This window comes from Neophocaena asiaeorientalis, unplaced genomic scaffold (assembly GCF_003031525.2).
Source record: "Neophocaena asiaeorientalis asiaeorientalis breed wild unplaced genomic scaffold, Neophocaena_asiaeorientalis_V1.1 scaffold589, whole genome shotgun sequence".
Taxonomy (NCBI): domain Eukaryota; kingdom Metazoa; phylum Chordata; class Mammalia; order Artiodactyla; family Phocoenidae; genus Neophocaena; species Neophocaena asiaeorientalis.
Window position 1 is genome coordinate 493,636 of NW_020172683.1, and position 17,442 is coordinate 511,077.

At 37.5% G+C, this 17,442-nt stretch overlaps 1 protein-coding gene across 4 annotated transcripts in view; it reads right to left on the minus strand.

The window, feature by feature from the left end:
- Positions 1-17,442, minus strand: part of DNM3 (dynamin 3) — a 556,874-nt gene that overhangs the window by 312,023 nt on the left and 227,409 nt on the right. For all 4 annotated transcript variants that reach the window (XM_024739835.1, XM_024739837.1, XM_024739836.1 and 1 more), the window contains exons 11-12: positions 15,180-15,266; positions 10,325-10,395 (exon numbers count right to left, since the gene is read on the minus strand). In XM_024739835.1, coding sequence (XP_024595603.1) covers positions 10,325-10,395; positions 15,180-15,266 — 158 coding nt within the window. The remainder of the gene's footprint in view (positions 1-10,324; positions 10,396-15,179; positions 15,267-17,442) is intronic.

Here is a 17,442-nt window from a genome sequence, read left to right on the forward strand (position 1 = left end):
CCCCCCGGTACGCGGGCCTCTCACTGCTGTGGCCTCTCCCATTGCTGAGCACAGGCTCCAGACGCGCAGGCTCAGCGGCCATGGCTCATGGGCCCAGCCGCTCCACGGCATGTGGGATCTTCCCGGACCAGGGCACGAACCCGTGTCCCCTGCATCGGCAGGCGGACTCTCAACCACTGCGCCACCAGGGAAGCCCCAGGGTGATCCTTTTAAAGGGGGGGTTCCTGTCACTCTTCTGCTCAAAACCCTCTACTGCTATGCAATACAATTACACTCAGGGTAAAAGTCAAAATTCTTGCAATGGTCCACAAGGCCCTTAACCCCCACTCTCCACCTCTTTGACTCATCTCCTCCTATTCTCCACCTCTTTCATTCGAGAGGTCCAGCCATACTGATCTCCTTTTTTTTTGATCCCACCATGCACACTCCCACCTCAAAGCCTTTATGCCAGCTGCTCCATCAGCCTAAAAAATACACTTCCCCCACATATCTGCACGGCTCCCAACATCACCTCCTTCAAGTCTTTATTCCAATTTATCTTTTCAGTGAGACCTACCACGACCACCCTATTCAAAATTGAATCCCTCCCTTCCTCCAGGATTCTCATCCCCTTTATACTGTTCTGCTTTTCTCTATGGCATTTTTCACCTTCAAACAGACTATATAGTTTACTGATTTTTTGTGTGTTTATTATCTGCCTCCCTCCATTAGAATGAAAGCTCCTTGTGAGCAGGGGTTTTTGCCCGTTTCATTCACTGCTATAACCCCAGTGCATAGAAACTACCTGGCACATAGTTGGCTTCAACAAATATCTGTTGAATGAGAAATCCGATGAGGGTGATACTATTATAACATGAGCACAGAGGGGATAAGAGCCAGATATCACCCCAACAATTTAACCCCAGAAATCTCAAGATTAGGCAATATGTTACTCTATCTCTCAAAAGATTGAAGGCTTTCTTTTGGTGAGTCCATGAGTAAACATATATCAATATAAGAAAATACAACTCATTTTGGTTATTCTGAGAAGACTAGCAATACTGAACCCTCTGATTGTTTAGTTGTTTATAGAAGCTGTTTTGGAGATTAATGAAATAGTCTAAAACAGATAAAAGATAGATTAAGGTTATCAATCAACTCTTTAAAGTAGTGGGATATTATAGCTCAACAGCACATCAGAAATCAATGTCACACTTAGTTGCTCAAAATGGCAATCTTTTATAATCTCCCATGATGTATTTAAGCTGCTTCCCTTCAAACTCATAAAAAAACTATATACTACCTTCAACTGAGGATGGGGAAGAGGTGGGTGCTGAAAGGCCACACTGTATTTCATTACTAAAGATATTTTGTGTCTCTTTCTTTTTCAATTTGCTAATTTCAGAGTTTAGCTTTTCTTCTCTCCTGGGTTCTTGTTGTTTTTCTAGTCTTTAGTTAAATGCTTAATTCCCTTAATTACTATAAAATTCATCTCTCTCCAACCTTTTCTCTGCATAATCCAAATCTACATTATTCAGGTTTTTGTGGTGAGGTTGTGAATGAGGTGAAGGTTGTGTCTGTGGCCAGGGGTCTGATGAGCCCACACTGCCCTCTGGCTGCCCACCATGCCCTGATGCACAAAGTGTGCCTAAAGTACTACTCTTCCTGGGGCTTCAGATCCCATGCTTTCCTCTCTTCTAGGAAGAAATGGGAAAACTACTATTATAATGTGATCATGCCTTCTTCATGGATATGACCATCTCTCCCAAGCATCATACTTGTGTTTTAGAGGTTTTTTTTGTTTTTTTTTTTAAACAGGAACTATTTTAAAATAAATCACTGACTAGTAGTGGTAACTTCGAACTATGGCAGACTTACAGGTGTTTACTTTGAAGTAGGTGAACTACTGGGGACCTCAAATTATGTATAGGTCCCCTTAAAATCATATAAAAGAAAAGAAACTGAATATTAAGCAAAAAACACAGAGATTGATGATGACTCCTTGTGCTACCTTAGGCAAAGAGTATGACCTAAATGGACCTTAGTTTCTTGGCTATAAAGTGTGTGTGTGTGTGTGTGTGTGTGTGTGGTGTGAAGAGTCAGAGAGACAGAGACAAGTGCTGGGGAAATGTTTCTTAAGTTTCTTTTACATCTAAGATTCCTTGAGATGCAAAGTTACTCTCAGATGCTTGTGAAATCCACTAGGTGAAGAGATTTTCCACTGACACAGAATGTTCATCTACTAAATAATTCATATTTAGGATCTACCACTTTTAAGAATATGCAGGGAAAAAACAGATTTATTTTATAAGCCAATCTCAAATATTAGTGTTAGAACAAATACTAAATTACCTTTACTTTTCACCTAAAAAATAATCTTTTTTGCAGCAACTGTCCCCATAAATCCAAAGATACTGCTGTTAATGACGTATTTAGGTACTTAAAGTTACTCCATAAGTAACATAATAAAAAATAATCTGCCTAGATAGAAAACATCCTTTATCATAATTCTTAGGAATGCAATGATAACTGAACTGAAAATATTTCAAAATACTTATTTAAAAATGTGTTCACAGAAAACCATGTAAGGACTTGCAAGTTAATTTGAGTCTTTAGAGGTATTCTTGGTAATAGGTCCTTAACTGGTTTTATCTGCAATATTGTAAAACATACCTATATATAATGTTTTAATTTGACATAAGTCAAAACTTTTAGGGCACCAACTATCTGAAAGGAACTCTGTGGAACATATAAACATAAATAAGGTATGGTCCTTGTAAAAAGAGCCTAAAATTTATCTAGTGTGGGTAGTAATACATACACAAAACACAAATAACAAAGGAATAAGCTCTAAAAGAATAAATATGTGAGGCTGTAATAGAAAGCCAGAAAAGTGCTTCTGTTTCAAATGTGGGATATAATTAACCCCATATCTGTGTGTACGTTATTAATCATATAAAATTCCTACTACACACAAGTCACTGCTGAAGAGTTCGCCAGAACATTAAAACACATAAAACCAAATTAGGTTAATTAGTTTAATGCTCTGAGACACAATGATTTTGAAATTATATAACAAAAGGTTTAAATTTTTATAAAAATAAGAGCACACTGAAAGACATTCAAAGAAAAATAATCCATGTTACGTCTTAGCTCAAAAATTTTTTTGCATATTTGTGTCTATCCATGTCCATGTGCATATGCAATAAGACTATAATGACATAAGAATGTGCCAAGGGGTATGTGTGACCATTTATCAGATAAATCCTGTATATGGTAATTGCTCTGAATGTTCAGAGAAAAGAAGGATCATTTTGGTCTGATTTGATCTGAGATTTTCATAGAAAACTTGAAGAAAAGTAAAATTTTAATAGAGGAAGAAAATCAACCGCATTCCAAGAGAATGGAGTAGTATAAGCAAAGCCAGGAGGTAGAAAGCTGGGACATGTAGGGAAGTTGTGGAAAGTAAAACTATTATGAGAAAAACTGTATGATCATAGACTCAGGTTTGTATTCAATAAATGACCTTAAAAGCCACCTAGTACAATAACTCTACGTTAGGGCCAATTATGGAGAATTTGGTCATTATACTGAAGGCAGCAGAAAGTATTCAAAGATTCTAAGCCAGAAAATGGCACGATCAAAGAAGTGTTTTATTAAATATTATCTCCCTGAAATAGTCAGTGTCAACTCTGAACCAGGGAAGACAGGAAGCAGCCAGCCTTGACCCCCTCCCTCTGGCTGTTGGGAGTCCTGCCCAGCCTTCAAAATCAAAGCAAGTACCATTTCTGAATTATGCCTTCTCAGAAACCTCCAGTTATCTCTCCTTCCCATGAACTCCGCTAGCTCTTGGTCTGTGCCTGTATTCTATAAACAGGATTGTGTTATACACAGGCCTCTAACTCCCCTCCAACAAGGTCTGCTGCTTGATGGCCAACGGTGTGTTGCATTAATCAGGATCTCTACCTCTCTCAGCACTGACATTACCTCACGGTGTTTAGTTTCTTAAGAAATATTTATGGAATTGTATTTTGATACCAGGGTTATATACAACCAGATTCTTAATGTTTATCTGCAATAGGAAATTTAAATAATTTAAAGAAGTGTGCCATAGACATGTGCTGCAGCAAGAGTATGGTACATTTAGGAATCCAAAAGTGGCCAGTCTGGCTACAGCACAGAGTTACGGGGTGGGATAGAGAGGAATAGTAACAATAGAATAGGCTGAAGAGGTAAGCAAAAGACAGATTCTACAGGGCCTTGGAAACCACACTAGTGAGTTTACACTTTATTCTGAAAGTAATAGAATTCCAGAAGGAATGAAAAAGAACATGACAAGGGGCAAGGAGACCATTGTAGCAACCCACCCAAGAGAAGACTAACTTTAATAATAGCAATGATGATAGGAAGAAATAGAAAAAATTCCTAAAATATTATAGAGGTAGAATCATATGGACCTGTTAAAGATGGAAGGAAACAAAGGTGAGGGGAACAAGGAGTAAAGAATGACACTCAGGTTTCTGGTTTGAGCAACTGGGAGTTACCACCCACAGAGAGTGGGAACAATGAAGGAGGCATGAATTATAAAATCAGATGATGAGTTTAATTTGGGAATACTGGGTTGAGGCTTTCCTAGGATATACAAGTAGAGATTCCCAGTATGTAGCTGACTATGGTAACAGTCCAAGAAAAAGTTCTGGAACGGAGATCTAGATTTAGAGGCATCAAATAAAGCTGGTAACTGAAACCATTGTGGTGGGTAACACTACTGGACAGGGATAGTGCAGTGAGTGAGAAAAGAAAAGGGTCTACAGAAGAATACTGATAAAAAGAAGTTCTTAAGCCATGATCAGAGGATAAAGAGCTCCAAAATAAAAACGAGAAGAAGTGGCTAGAGCAGAAAGAGGAAAGCCAAGAGACAATGGAGAGTTATTTCAGCAAAGGGATAGGATAGGTCTCTTCAACAAGGAGTGGTTAATGATGTCAAACAAAGGACTCAGAGTTGTCCATTGAATTAACTGTTCGCTCCTGGCCGAAAGCAGTCTCAGTAGAGTGGTGTGGTAGAAACAAGGCTACGGTGAGCCAAAAAGTAAAAGAGAAGTGAGAAAGAAGAAAGAGGAGTACTGACTCTAAGTCAAACCCAAGAGGACTCAAAGGAATCAAGAAAATGGAGTCCCTCAGAGATGCAGATTCCACGGCAAACGTCAGAGCGTACCTCTCCCTCTACTACTATGTTTAGTTTGTAGAGGAGACTTGAAATTAAAAGAAACGTCAGTTGTGCTATGATGGAGGAATTACTAGAAAAGTGGCAACATACAGACTAAGGCAGTGGAAGAGAAAAGTCTATCCTTTATACTGTAGTGACAGAGCATTTAAAAAGCTGACTGTATATTCCTGAGCCCTGGGGTTTGTTTAGAAGGAGCTAACAGTTACCTCTTTTTTCTCTTCTTGAAGCCACCACTGTAGGTCACCACCAAGTTGTCAATAAAGTATAGCCTGCTAAAGGACCCAGAGCAATCAGCTGGATTCACCATATTCTAGAACTGTGCTGTCCAATACAGTCGCTGGTAGCCAGAAGTGGCTGTTTAAATTAAAATTTTAATTAATTAAAATTTAATTTTCATTTCTTCGGCTTTACTAGCCACATTTCAGCTACTCAATAGTCACATGTAGGTAGTGGCTACTGTATTGGACAGCATAGGTTATAAAATATTTCCATCATCTCAGAAAGTTCTATTAGACAGCACTGCTCTGGAGTAAAGAATCTCTTTTAGAATGTTTTTTTATATTACCCTAAGATTATAAACAGTTGCTGAGAGTCCCAAGAGTGCAACGTATCACATGTAGGCTTGGCTCCATCCAATCAGACTGAAGCCAAAGGAAGAAGAAAACTACATGATGTCGACTGCCCCTGTAGGATCTTTAGTGAAGTCTCAAGCTAAATATTATGCAAGAAAACCCTACAGAACTTGGGGGCCTATAAAAGAAAGATGACTCATCTCCTAAGACTCATTTTAAGGATGAAGATAAAGTTCAAAACAACAGATTTGAGAATGAAAGAGAAAAGTGGAAGTCCACTTATTTTTAAAGCAGTGCTTGAATCATTAGAATTTATAACTTATTTAAATAGATGATACTAATGAGGTCCTTGCAAGTTGCTCAAATCTATATTTCTACCAGTCCCAGTAGGAAACCAAGCATTTAATTCCTAAAATAGCGTATAAGGATCTTGCTATAATCTAACACCTAAGTTTTAATTCCGCAAGAGAGAGAACATTCTCATGTAAGAATAGGAACTAGATACACCATTGCAATGGAATATGATTATGTATTAGGGGCACATAAAAAAAGAATGAAAAAAAAAAAAAGAATGTAAAGGTAAAGACCAAGATTGTTTTGGAATTTGGTGCCAAGGTTCACATATACTGCCTTTAGTAAAATGGTAACAGAGACATTCCAGAGGATCAGGAAAGAGATATAATGAATGCTACCACCCTTAGAATTTTCATGGTGCTCACATAACAAGAACTGAAATCTGCACACTATCATTTCAACTGTGAGAAAACAGGTGGGGAGACCTACTCAGCAGATTGAAAAACAGACTCGGTCTGCTGTTTGTGGCATAGACATGTTATTCTAACGGTGTGTATCTGGAGCCCATGTTTCTTAAACCACTGGACTGCAAAAATCTTAGTAACTCAGAAGGCAAACTGTGCCCATGAAAATGGAGACGAGCACAAGAATTTGAAAGTCCATTCCCCAAGGCATTCAGCTAACAAGCCTGCCTTTCTGTTCAGACAACAGGATTACTGAGAAAGAGAGGAAGTGAATGAAGAATAATTAATTGGAATAGCTCGTTTTCTTAAATAACAAAAACTAATTATGTTGTGTTAAGAAAAATAGAATGTTGGGGGGGTTTTTTTCACCAGGAAAGAATGACAAATTAAAATCCTTAAGTCATGAGGAAAGTTGACATTTCCTTCTGAAATACTAAACTTTTAGGTTCAGAAACTATATTACAATTGAAAAATCAAGCCTTCAGAAATTAAATTCCAAAGCAAGTCTACAGCAGCGCTTACTTGGACACATTGCACACGGTACATATTTTACGGTCCATGTTTAACAAATAACTGGGAGATGAAAAAAAGTTTCACATATTCAACATGGCAGAATAAATTCTATAGCAAAAAGAAGAATTTTGAGTTGTTCTGAATGCTACTCTGAGACATCACTTTCCATTAATCTAATTTTAGCAGTTTGTATTCCTTTCTTTTTGGTAATTTTTAGAACAAAAAGTCATCCCAGTTGAAAAACAAACTACATGTGTAAAATACTCTATACATCACCATCCTATAAATCTGAGGGGTGGTCCTCTTCTTTCAGTAAATCTCTAAAAATCTCATGAAACTAATGCTTATTTTCCTCAACTCTAGACTTTAATTTTCTATCTTCAGAACTTAAAAATACTTACATAATTGTCTTCAAATATGGCTTGACTTTTCTTCCTTGATGGAAACAGCATTCCTGCCAACTTCAAAATTTATAGCTACAACCATATTTTTTTAATTTTTAAAAGCACAAAAAATACCACAACTCCTCAAAGTGACTTTGAAATGAACATTTCTTCATCATCATAATTATCCCATGTCAAATTGAAATGCACTCCAACTCAGCATACAAACAGAAAGAACATTTACCTCTGAGTCTCAGTGCAAAATATTACATTTGGAGATAACATCAGCAACTAAAAAAGTCTTTCAGTGGCAATCATACTCCAGTCATTAAAAACGTCAAAAATGAAGTAAAATGGTACATCTCGTAGAATCAAGTTCCCGTGTGTGTGTGTGTGTGTGTGTGTGTGTGTATGAGTGTGTACATATGGTACTTTCTCACTTTTACAGACTGCACCACAATTTTCAAAGGCACTTTCACATAACTTCATTAATTTGATCTTCCAACAATCCTGAAAAGTATACAAGACAGGGATTTTTTATTATTCCATTTGACAGAGCAATAAACTGAGATACAGAGAGACTAAGTGGCCAAAACCCAAACCTCATCAGTGGCAAACCCTGGAAAAAGAATTCAGACTGTTGACTCCCAGACCAGTCCTTCAAAAAGAAGTTTAGGTGTGCAGTTTAAATTAGATGAGAAACGTGCAAAGTTGCTGGGTTTCTAAAGCAGTTTGAACAATGATTCTTTTTAGCCCCCTAGCATCATAAAGGTTCACAATCTATCTCACTGCTGGAAAAATGGGACTGTCACTTGGATTACAGAGAGACTGTACCAAAAGGCTGTAATTGAAGTATTTTCATTTGCAAAATTATACGCCTTTGAAAACCCAGTCAACCTAATACTTTAGTTCAACAGTTTCTGAGGTAGAAAATATTAAAATTTACTGGAGAACATAAACTCTGGACCATTTATCTTTAAAAATAAGTAAAAGGATAATCTAGGGGGAAAATGTTTCAAGCAGAGTATAGGGGTGAAATTTAAATTTAGTGCTGGTTAAAAAACATGTTCAAAACTTGAATCTTTCCATACTGATTATGATTTTTTTCTCTGTTTCCTCCTTGAATCAGGATACCATAACAGGACAGTGCTGCAATATCCTTTTCACTTTTAAGTTACGGTGTCAAGTTTATATCTGCATCTGCTACATTTTTACAAAAATCGAACTGGCATTTGTAACCAATAAAAGTCAACATGAAAGGCAGTATTCCTGGTTATTTCAAATGACTCAAGGATTTCTTTTTCTTTTAAATTCCTCAAAGAAACAAGTGAAGTAAATGGAGAATACATCAGTTTAAATTTTTACCTGCATTTCTCTATACTTTTCAATTATTAGGCAAGCTCCTAAAAGACAATTTTTTTTCCTTTTCTTTTTCTTTCCCCCATAGCAACTAGAGCAGAGTTCGGAACAGGCCACAAGGATTTCACTGACTACACAGAAAACCAGGTAGAAATTCTCAGGTCCACCCTCCCAGGCCTAGGGACAAGAAGACACATCAGAGTCTAGGTTTCTTCCCAATGGTGATTTTGCAGAGGGAAATGAGCAGAACAGATGATGAGAGCCATGGGGGCTAGAAGACAGGGGAGCAGGTCTGTGTGAAACGGCTGTGGAGTAAATCCCTATCTAGAAGCTGGAGCGGGCAGTGCGGCTAAAACAGACAACTGTCTAAAGGAACATATTAATCACTAAGTTCTAACAATTTTACACAAAAGTCACAGACAGAAAACAGTTGAAAAAACTAATGTACCAAAACCAAAAACTAGTGTACCACACAGTAGTAATAACTGCTGGATACAAAATGTGTATACACTGTTCGTTAGGCTATGTTCAGAATGAGACAATTTTCTGTTGAATAACTGGGACTTTCCTCTCTAAAACATGCCTATAAATTCCTCAGGCCACTGTTTAGTTTAGATCACATGATCTAGATATCTGTTTCTTCTAAGTCAAAATGTAAAACTAAGTCAGGCTAGTTTTACATTTTCTTGTGTTTCATTTTTTATTTGTCCCTATTCTTGAATACATAGTAAAGTAACAGTACATAGGCCTCTTTACCTTATTTTTTATATAAAATAAACTATATTTTATATACTTGAGGTTTGAACCACTTACATGCCACAGGTATATTTTAGAGTTAGAATCAAAATTCTTTAAAAGCAATAAAAAACTGATTCCACTAATGGGCAGGAAAAAATGGTAAATTCAGGGTCTTGAAAATGTCACACAATAAATAACCAACCTTGAATACTTAAGCATAATGTTTACCTGACAATATCTGTGAATATACCAACAGAATATTAGAATATAACAGAACACATGTATGATAGAATAGCAATATATAGACAAGCTTATATAAAGTATATATACTTCATAGAAAAGAGAATGCTCATCCAAAAAGATTATATCTAAGTTCACAAAGGACAGTTTTTTTAAAAAAAATAGGCCACTATAGTCTGATTTAGGGATGGCCAAATAGCTTGTATCCTGTGAATTGCACTTGATATTTCAAATTTATGTGAGAAATTGTTCCCTAACATATTTTAAATGTGCATCTGTTACTGCTTATCTATGGGAGCTCAAGTACAAACTGCAGGTCATCATCCAAAAACAAGGAGTATCTGAGCTACATATGATTTCACATGCTGTACAATAAAGAAGCCAACTCCTTTATTCAGAGAAAATGGCCCCATGGCCACGAGGCTCAGATCTCCTCAGTAGGTTGACTCAGAGTTAATCCTGACACAGAATGCTGGGGTTGTTGTAGAAATTCACATGTGTATTTGAGACAAACCAGCAGGAGGAATGCATGTGACAATCAAGGATTTCACGTACTTTGCGAAGCCAATGAAATCTTCGTGGTTGGTGTTGATGTAGGAGACTTGGATGTCGATCAACAGCAGTACCTATAAGTCCAAGAGAATCACTTCAGTGAAAACCCATCTTAAATATTCTCAAACATTAAATTCAGTAATAGCCTACAAATCATTTATCTTTATTTAATTTTAAAAAGGATGCTTCAGTTAGAACGAAAAGTTGCATTAACTTTTTTCATTAGACTCTCATTTTTACTCTAAACTCAGAAACAAAAGATCTATGTGAAAAGTCTGAGTCCCACATGAAGACAACAGCATTATAGTTTATAAGCATGTACTTAACATGCTTACTTAACACAGAGCCAACTTAACACAGAACCTAGAATTATTCTATTCCTCTAAAACGTAGGTGTAATGTTCAAAAGGACACATGTATAAAAATACATGTGGCACGAAGGCCATGGAGGAGCTGCTTAGAGCTTCCTGCTCCTGTAGACATCATATGTTGTTAGCCACAAAACAGCAATATCACCTCTTGTTTTTCCTCTTTCTATCTCTTTAAGCTACCTATAGGCAAGTAGGAGAAGTATCTCATCAACCAACTCAAAAAGGCAATATACAAATAAATAGAAAGCCTCCTTGAGATCAATAGGCTTGCTTCACTGAAGGTGAAATCTGAGTGCATCCAAGCATTCGTGGTAACAGTTCGTTGGCACAGTCTATATAATGCCCCCCAGGAAGTGCGTCCTCAGGAAAGCCTTCCCTGATCCTCACCCCACACCCTCACCCAAGACCAAGTTGGATCATGCTATTACTCTCATACAGTCTATAAATCATGATAATATTTTTATGTATTATACCCTATACTTTTTCTTTGTGGTGTTTATCACAAATGTAATTAATTATTTATATTATATTTTGTTTGATGTTTTGCTTCCCTGCAAGACTGTAAGCTCCATGGAAGCAGAGATTATATTTATCTTGTTCACCACTTTATCCCCAGAACCTAGCATGATACACACAACAGGTGCCTGAAAAACATTTGTGGCTGTAAATTCTATGACTATCTACCAGTCTTGAAGAATAGTTTATTTTAAAGGGAGAAATTTATTCCCATATAATTAGTACATGGCCAAGTATTATTGTTTCTCACTCATTACCCAATGCTATGGTCTCTGAGACTTTGCTTTTGTGGCTAATCTCAGTTGGTCATCCGACCAAATCTTGCTGTGAGCCCCGAGGAGCCCTACCGAAAAAAAGACTAAATCACACCAAACCCATCCCCACTACCAACATAAAGCCAATGCTCAGGCACTAACTGGGTCAACAATATCATACTTGTATGAAAAACTTTCATATCATCAGGTAATAGTTTTTTTTCTTCTCTTAATGAAGAAAACTGAAGAGTTAGGAGGAGTCATCACTATTAGATTATCTGTGGCATTGCCACTATTCTCCCTACAATAAATCCAGATTCTATTAAATTTTATACCCCAAATCCATTTGGCTAGGAGTTTGGATCAATAGACCATAATATTGAAGCACAAATTAGTAGTTGCCACCATAAAGAGCAAAATATCTACATAATTCTCAACATTGCCAAAGGTTGTCGTGAATATCTTGGACGTTCACACACATTAACTTGGACTGCAGTACAGGGGAAAAGTGGAAGAAAAATAACAACTATGGCTGTTCTCATTCATATTCCTGGAAACTGGGAGTCTGTTTTCATCCTAGGAAAAGAGCCAGGTCGCATGTGGGGGATGAAAAGGAAAAAAGTACATTTTTTCTCTTTTTTTCACTCTCTCTCACTGCCTTTCTCACCCACAGTTATTGAAAATTTAGTTGAAGAAATGTAAAGCTACCCCTGGTAGTAGTTATCACCCACAAAGCCAACCATTTCAACATGCAATTACATGTATGGAAGCACCTGGAATAACAGCAGGCACACACCGAAGCTCAAAAAAGCTCAAAAAACCTTTGTTTTAGAAAAACGTTCAGAGAGATTTATGGTTTTTCATATTTTTAATTCTGAAGAATTTCCCCCACACACAAAGTTTCCAGAGCAGAGGTTGGTAATAATTCCATTTTTTAAAAAAAACTGCAAGAATACCTCAAAGCAGTACTGGCACAGAGGTCTAAGGAAATGGGTCACTCTCTGACCAGCGACTTCAGAAGTACCATATGGCCTAAAGCAGCACGGAGTTCAGAACTCAAACGTGAAATCTATGCAAACTGACATGTTCACGTTACCAAAAACATGCATGTTTTTACTATGCCACACAGGTCAATATTAGCAGTGGCAGGCACCAGCTTCTTCAGGCAGTTGATTAACTGTCAAACCAGGCCACCTGAGATGGTCACTTAGGAGAGAGATGCTCGCTCCCTCCCTTAACTCCCACTTGGGGAATGAAGTAACCACTACATCAGAGGTACAGATGGGGAGACAGTCTCCCTTGAAATCAGAAAAGGCAATTCTTTCTCATGTCTACTATGTGTCATAGCTCTTTAGGAATACAAAAACAACTAAAATTAATGAAGAACTAAGAGCTATATCTGGATTACTTCATTTCATCCTCACAAAATACCTGTGAGTTAACTACCATTATTATTCCACTTTCAGATGAGGAAACTGAAGTGTAAAATTAATAAATAACTTGTTCATTTACACAGAAAGCAAATGATAGAGCTTGGATTCGAACTCAGGCAGTCTGAACCCAGAGCCCACAATCTTTTTTCTTTTTTTTTTTAATAATTTTTTTCCTTATTTTTTTGGCTGCATGGGGTCTTAGTTGCAGCACATGGGATCTTCGTTGAGGCACGTGGGATCTTTCATTATGGTGCGTGGAACCCACGTCCCCTGCATTGGAAGGCGGATTCTTTACCACTGGACCACCAGGAAGTCCCTGGAGCCCACAATCTTAATGACAACGAAAAATTTGAGTGTGTCATTTCAGTAAAACAAAAACTCTGAAACATGAAGAAGTTAACTGATTTAGACATGAACACAAAGATAATTAAGATAAGAATTGTACAACTTTTTCCTCAATACTGTTTTTACACAGGATCCCTAAGAGTTAAGTAGAATGTATTATCATTTGAACTTCATAGAATAAAGACACAAATTATAACGGTTATCTTAGTCACTTAAGGTCAGGAGTACAGTTGATAACAGAACTCGTTTTCTTGGTCCAGCAGGAGCCATGACATTAGGTGTGTAGGGGAACTTCTGGTCTCGGGTTGTATACCTGGACCCAGGCTTGACTTCACTGGCTCATGAGTTAACATTGATTTGTTTATCTCTACTAAGTCACAAAGCCTATTTTCTCCACTTTTGGCTATTGTGACTACTCCAAGAGTGAGAAAGTTGCAAAATAAGTGAAAACAATGAATAATCGTTAGTTAACTTTCAAAACGCGATGATAGGGCTTCCCTGGTGGCTCAGTGGTTGAGAGTCCGCCTGCCGATGCAGGGGACACGGGTTCATGCCCCGGTCCGGGAAGGTCCCACATGCCGTGGAGTGGCTGGGCCCGTGAGCCACGGCCTCTGAGCCTGTGTGTCCGGAGACTGTGCTCAGCAACGGGAGAGGCCACAACAGTGAGACGCCCGCATACCGCAAAAAAAAAAAAAAAAAAAAAAAAACACGCGATGATAAAAAGTAGCAGCAATGAATCCCAAAGTTCGAGCAGAGAGCAGCAGGTTGTTACCAGAGTCACTCACAAATATCCCAACCTGCCAGGCCTCCATCCCTCTGTCTCTTCGCTATCTCCTTCCACGCCCACCCCAACCCTACAGCACCCTCTAACACATGTTGCATGTGTCTCTCTCCTTGTGGTTTGTCTCTACCTCTCTCTCTCCTATTCTGCCTTCCTCCTTTTCCCCAGTTCTTTCTCTCCTTCTTTCCAATCCACCTAAGAACCACAAAATCTTGGAATTCTAACTTATAGAGGACTTCAGAGATCATATAGACCAACATTTCAACATTGTACATGAGAAAAAAACAGTCCTGAGAAGTGATTTGCTCAAGAACATGCTGTTACTCTGTGGTGAACACATGGCTTCAGTCCAGTGTCCTCTCCATGCTGTCACACTCACAGCTGTGTCCTGGAACTGAAGAGCATCTGAAAACCTTTGTGTTTCCCATTATAATGTTTTATAAGTAACTAAGAAAACATCCACCTAAATTTAAGAAGCTTTAATTATTTTCACGTAGTCCTTAACTTTTTTCAATGAATTATCCTCACTTGAAAATAACCATTCATTCGTAGTTAACCAAGATTCGAAGACAATTTCAAAGCCACTCCTTACGAACCATGTGTATTTACAAAATAGTTAGAAATGCTTAAAAGAGCTGTTCTTAAATGTTTTTATTTTTTTAGTCATAGGTTCCATGGATAAGCTGATGAATAGCTTTATCCATTCTCCTCAAGAAAAAAAATAAAAACACTAAACATTTTGCAAAACATTTCAGCAATTTATGAATATACTGGTGCCCATCTGTGGGCCCGATCTTAAAGAAAATATGTGATATGTTTCCAGATTAGTGGTTTTCAAAGTGGGGTGTGTACATGCTAAGGGTACACATGATGATTCACGAAGTGTTGAAAAAAATAATGGAACTCCTATTACTGCTTTTTAAATGTTATCCTTCTAAGGTCTTTATATATGTTTATATTTTTAACATACGCAAGATGTTAGTACAGCAACACGTATAAAATTCATAAATAAGTAAAAATAAACATATGTGGTGGTGTTCTCAGCTCTTTTTTTTTTTTTCCATTCAGGGATACGCCAACTGTTGGAGACCAAACAACCCTGGAGAGGTCTTCCACTTCCCACAAGGACCCTGCCCACCAGGGAAGGCCTCTCCTCACCTGGTCCTTTGTCTTCCCTTCTCGCTCACGAATGTGGTTAGCAACAATCCTTTCCGTTTCCTCACAGAGTCTGGGGAAGTTTGCCAGCTGTCAAGAAAAACAGATCTGAGTGTTAATACTCAAATATTTATACTGCCAAAAAAGAAACAAAAATAAGTTATGTTGTATTCCAGAAGACATGCATTACCATTCTGGAAGCAGAAATGAAATATCCTAAAGAAGAATGGCAGAGTGACAGAAAAGACTGCACAAACTACAATCAGAAGTTACTACGTTATCTGAGAAGAAGCACTTCAAAACCAGCAGAGATATTCCCTGCAAAGAAAACAGAAACCCAGATACCATCTAGCTCTATGCTGTACAGAGTTAGCACTTAATAAAGTTCAAAGATGAAGAAGACAGAAATGAGGATGAAAAGGAGGAAAATGCCTAACATTTATTGAGTGCTTACCATGTTCCAGGTTGTGTGCTAAGCACCACATGAATTACCTCATTCGAAATTCACAACAATCATAAAAGACAGATCCGATTATTAACCCCATTTTACAGAGGAGGAAAGCAAAGTGCAGAGAGGTTAAGTAACTTGCCCCAGACTACACAGTTCAAAATCGGTGGGTCCAGGATTCCTACCCAAGCCCTCAGACTCCAGAGCTCCTGGTCTTGTCCATCACTCTTTGAGGATGATTCACATTCCATGAACCACAGAGATCATTTTTTTTTAAATTCTACCCTAACAGATGTGTTTTTATATACATATTTTTGGCAAAACTGCAGAAATAATGCATGTCAATCACTTATCCCATCTCAATTATGCAGGTAATTGTCCAAAATTTAGTTTGCAAAAATGAATGAATTATAGTTGTTTTCAGTGTAAGGAAGAAAAGAAAAGAATGCTATCAATACAAGGATGTTCAAGGAAGCCTAACCTAAAAACGGGGCTTAGTCGGGCAAAGTCAGTTGTGGGGAGAATGGAGCTTGCCAAGCACAGGAGAGGACAGGGACAATGAGTGGTCAAGGAAGTAAAGGAAGGTCAGTGCAGAGAGCAAGGGGATGGTCTTTAGGCAAAGCTAGAATGGTAAACAGGGGCTTGATCCTTGTAGACCTGTTAGGAATTTTGGCTTCTGAAGCAATTCAGATGGAAAATAAGGGGACTTGGACAGGGATGGCAGCAATAGAAATGGAAAAAAGTGGGCAAATTCATGGTTTATGACAGGCAAAGATGAATTCCATTTATTATAAAAAGCACTTGCAAATTAATAAGATTAACACTAATATTTCACATAAAAACAGGTAAAAAACGTGATTTAATTTAAAAAGAAATTTAATGGTCAATAAGAGATATTAAACTGCACAGAGTAATACAAAGAAAGATAATAACTACTATGTTGTCAAGTTACTATAATCATTTTTATAAGACTTAATGCAGGTGAAGGTGTGCTGAGACTAGCACAGTTTAAACTTGCTGAAGGGACGTCAATGAGAATAATCTTTCTGTTAAGCAATTCGGCAATATGTTTCAAAAGTTTTAAAGACACACACACGTCAGTCTAATTGCTTCATGGAATTCTGAGCTAAAATAATAAGGAAATTCATCACAGCGTTACTTGTAATAGCAACTATAAGACAAATAGACATAACTCTATAAGCCATCTAAGTATCCAATGATGTTAAATAAATTAAGGTAGGTCCACTAATGGGATGTAATAAGCCATTCCAAATAATAGCTAATATTTGATATAATACTATCTAATTTATAAATAATATCTAATAACATGCTAAAGTGTCTATGACACTGGGTGAAGAAAATCAGGCTACTAAATATAAAATGTGATTACACACAAGCATATACACACACTCACAGTCACAGGCTACCAAATATACTTGATACTCTTTGAGGATATAGCCAAAAGCCTTAAAAACTCCAAAATTCTTGAGTAATACTGTAGCACATAATATTTCCCCTAACTTGTATGCTAGGCCTCCCTGAGATGTGATTGCTCCATGGTCATTGGAGTCACTGTGCGCACCTACTTTATAGCATGCATGATGCACATCAGTGTCTTAGCAAGATAACAAACTGCACTACTTCATGGAACCACTGTGATTACAAATCACATATAAATGTTAAATCACCTAATGCTGTAAGTCTGCTGTCTGTGCACAGAAAAGAATCTGCACAAATACTACAAAATGTTAATAGCAACAACCTCTTTGAATGATGGGCTTATGCATAATTTTAATTTTTTCTATATACATGTCTGCA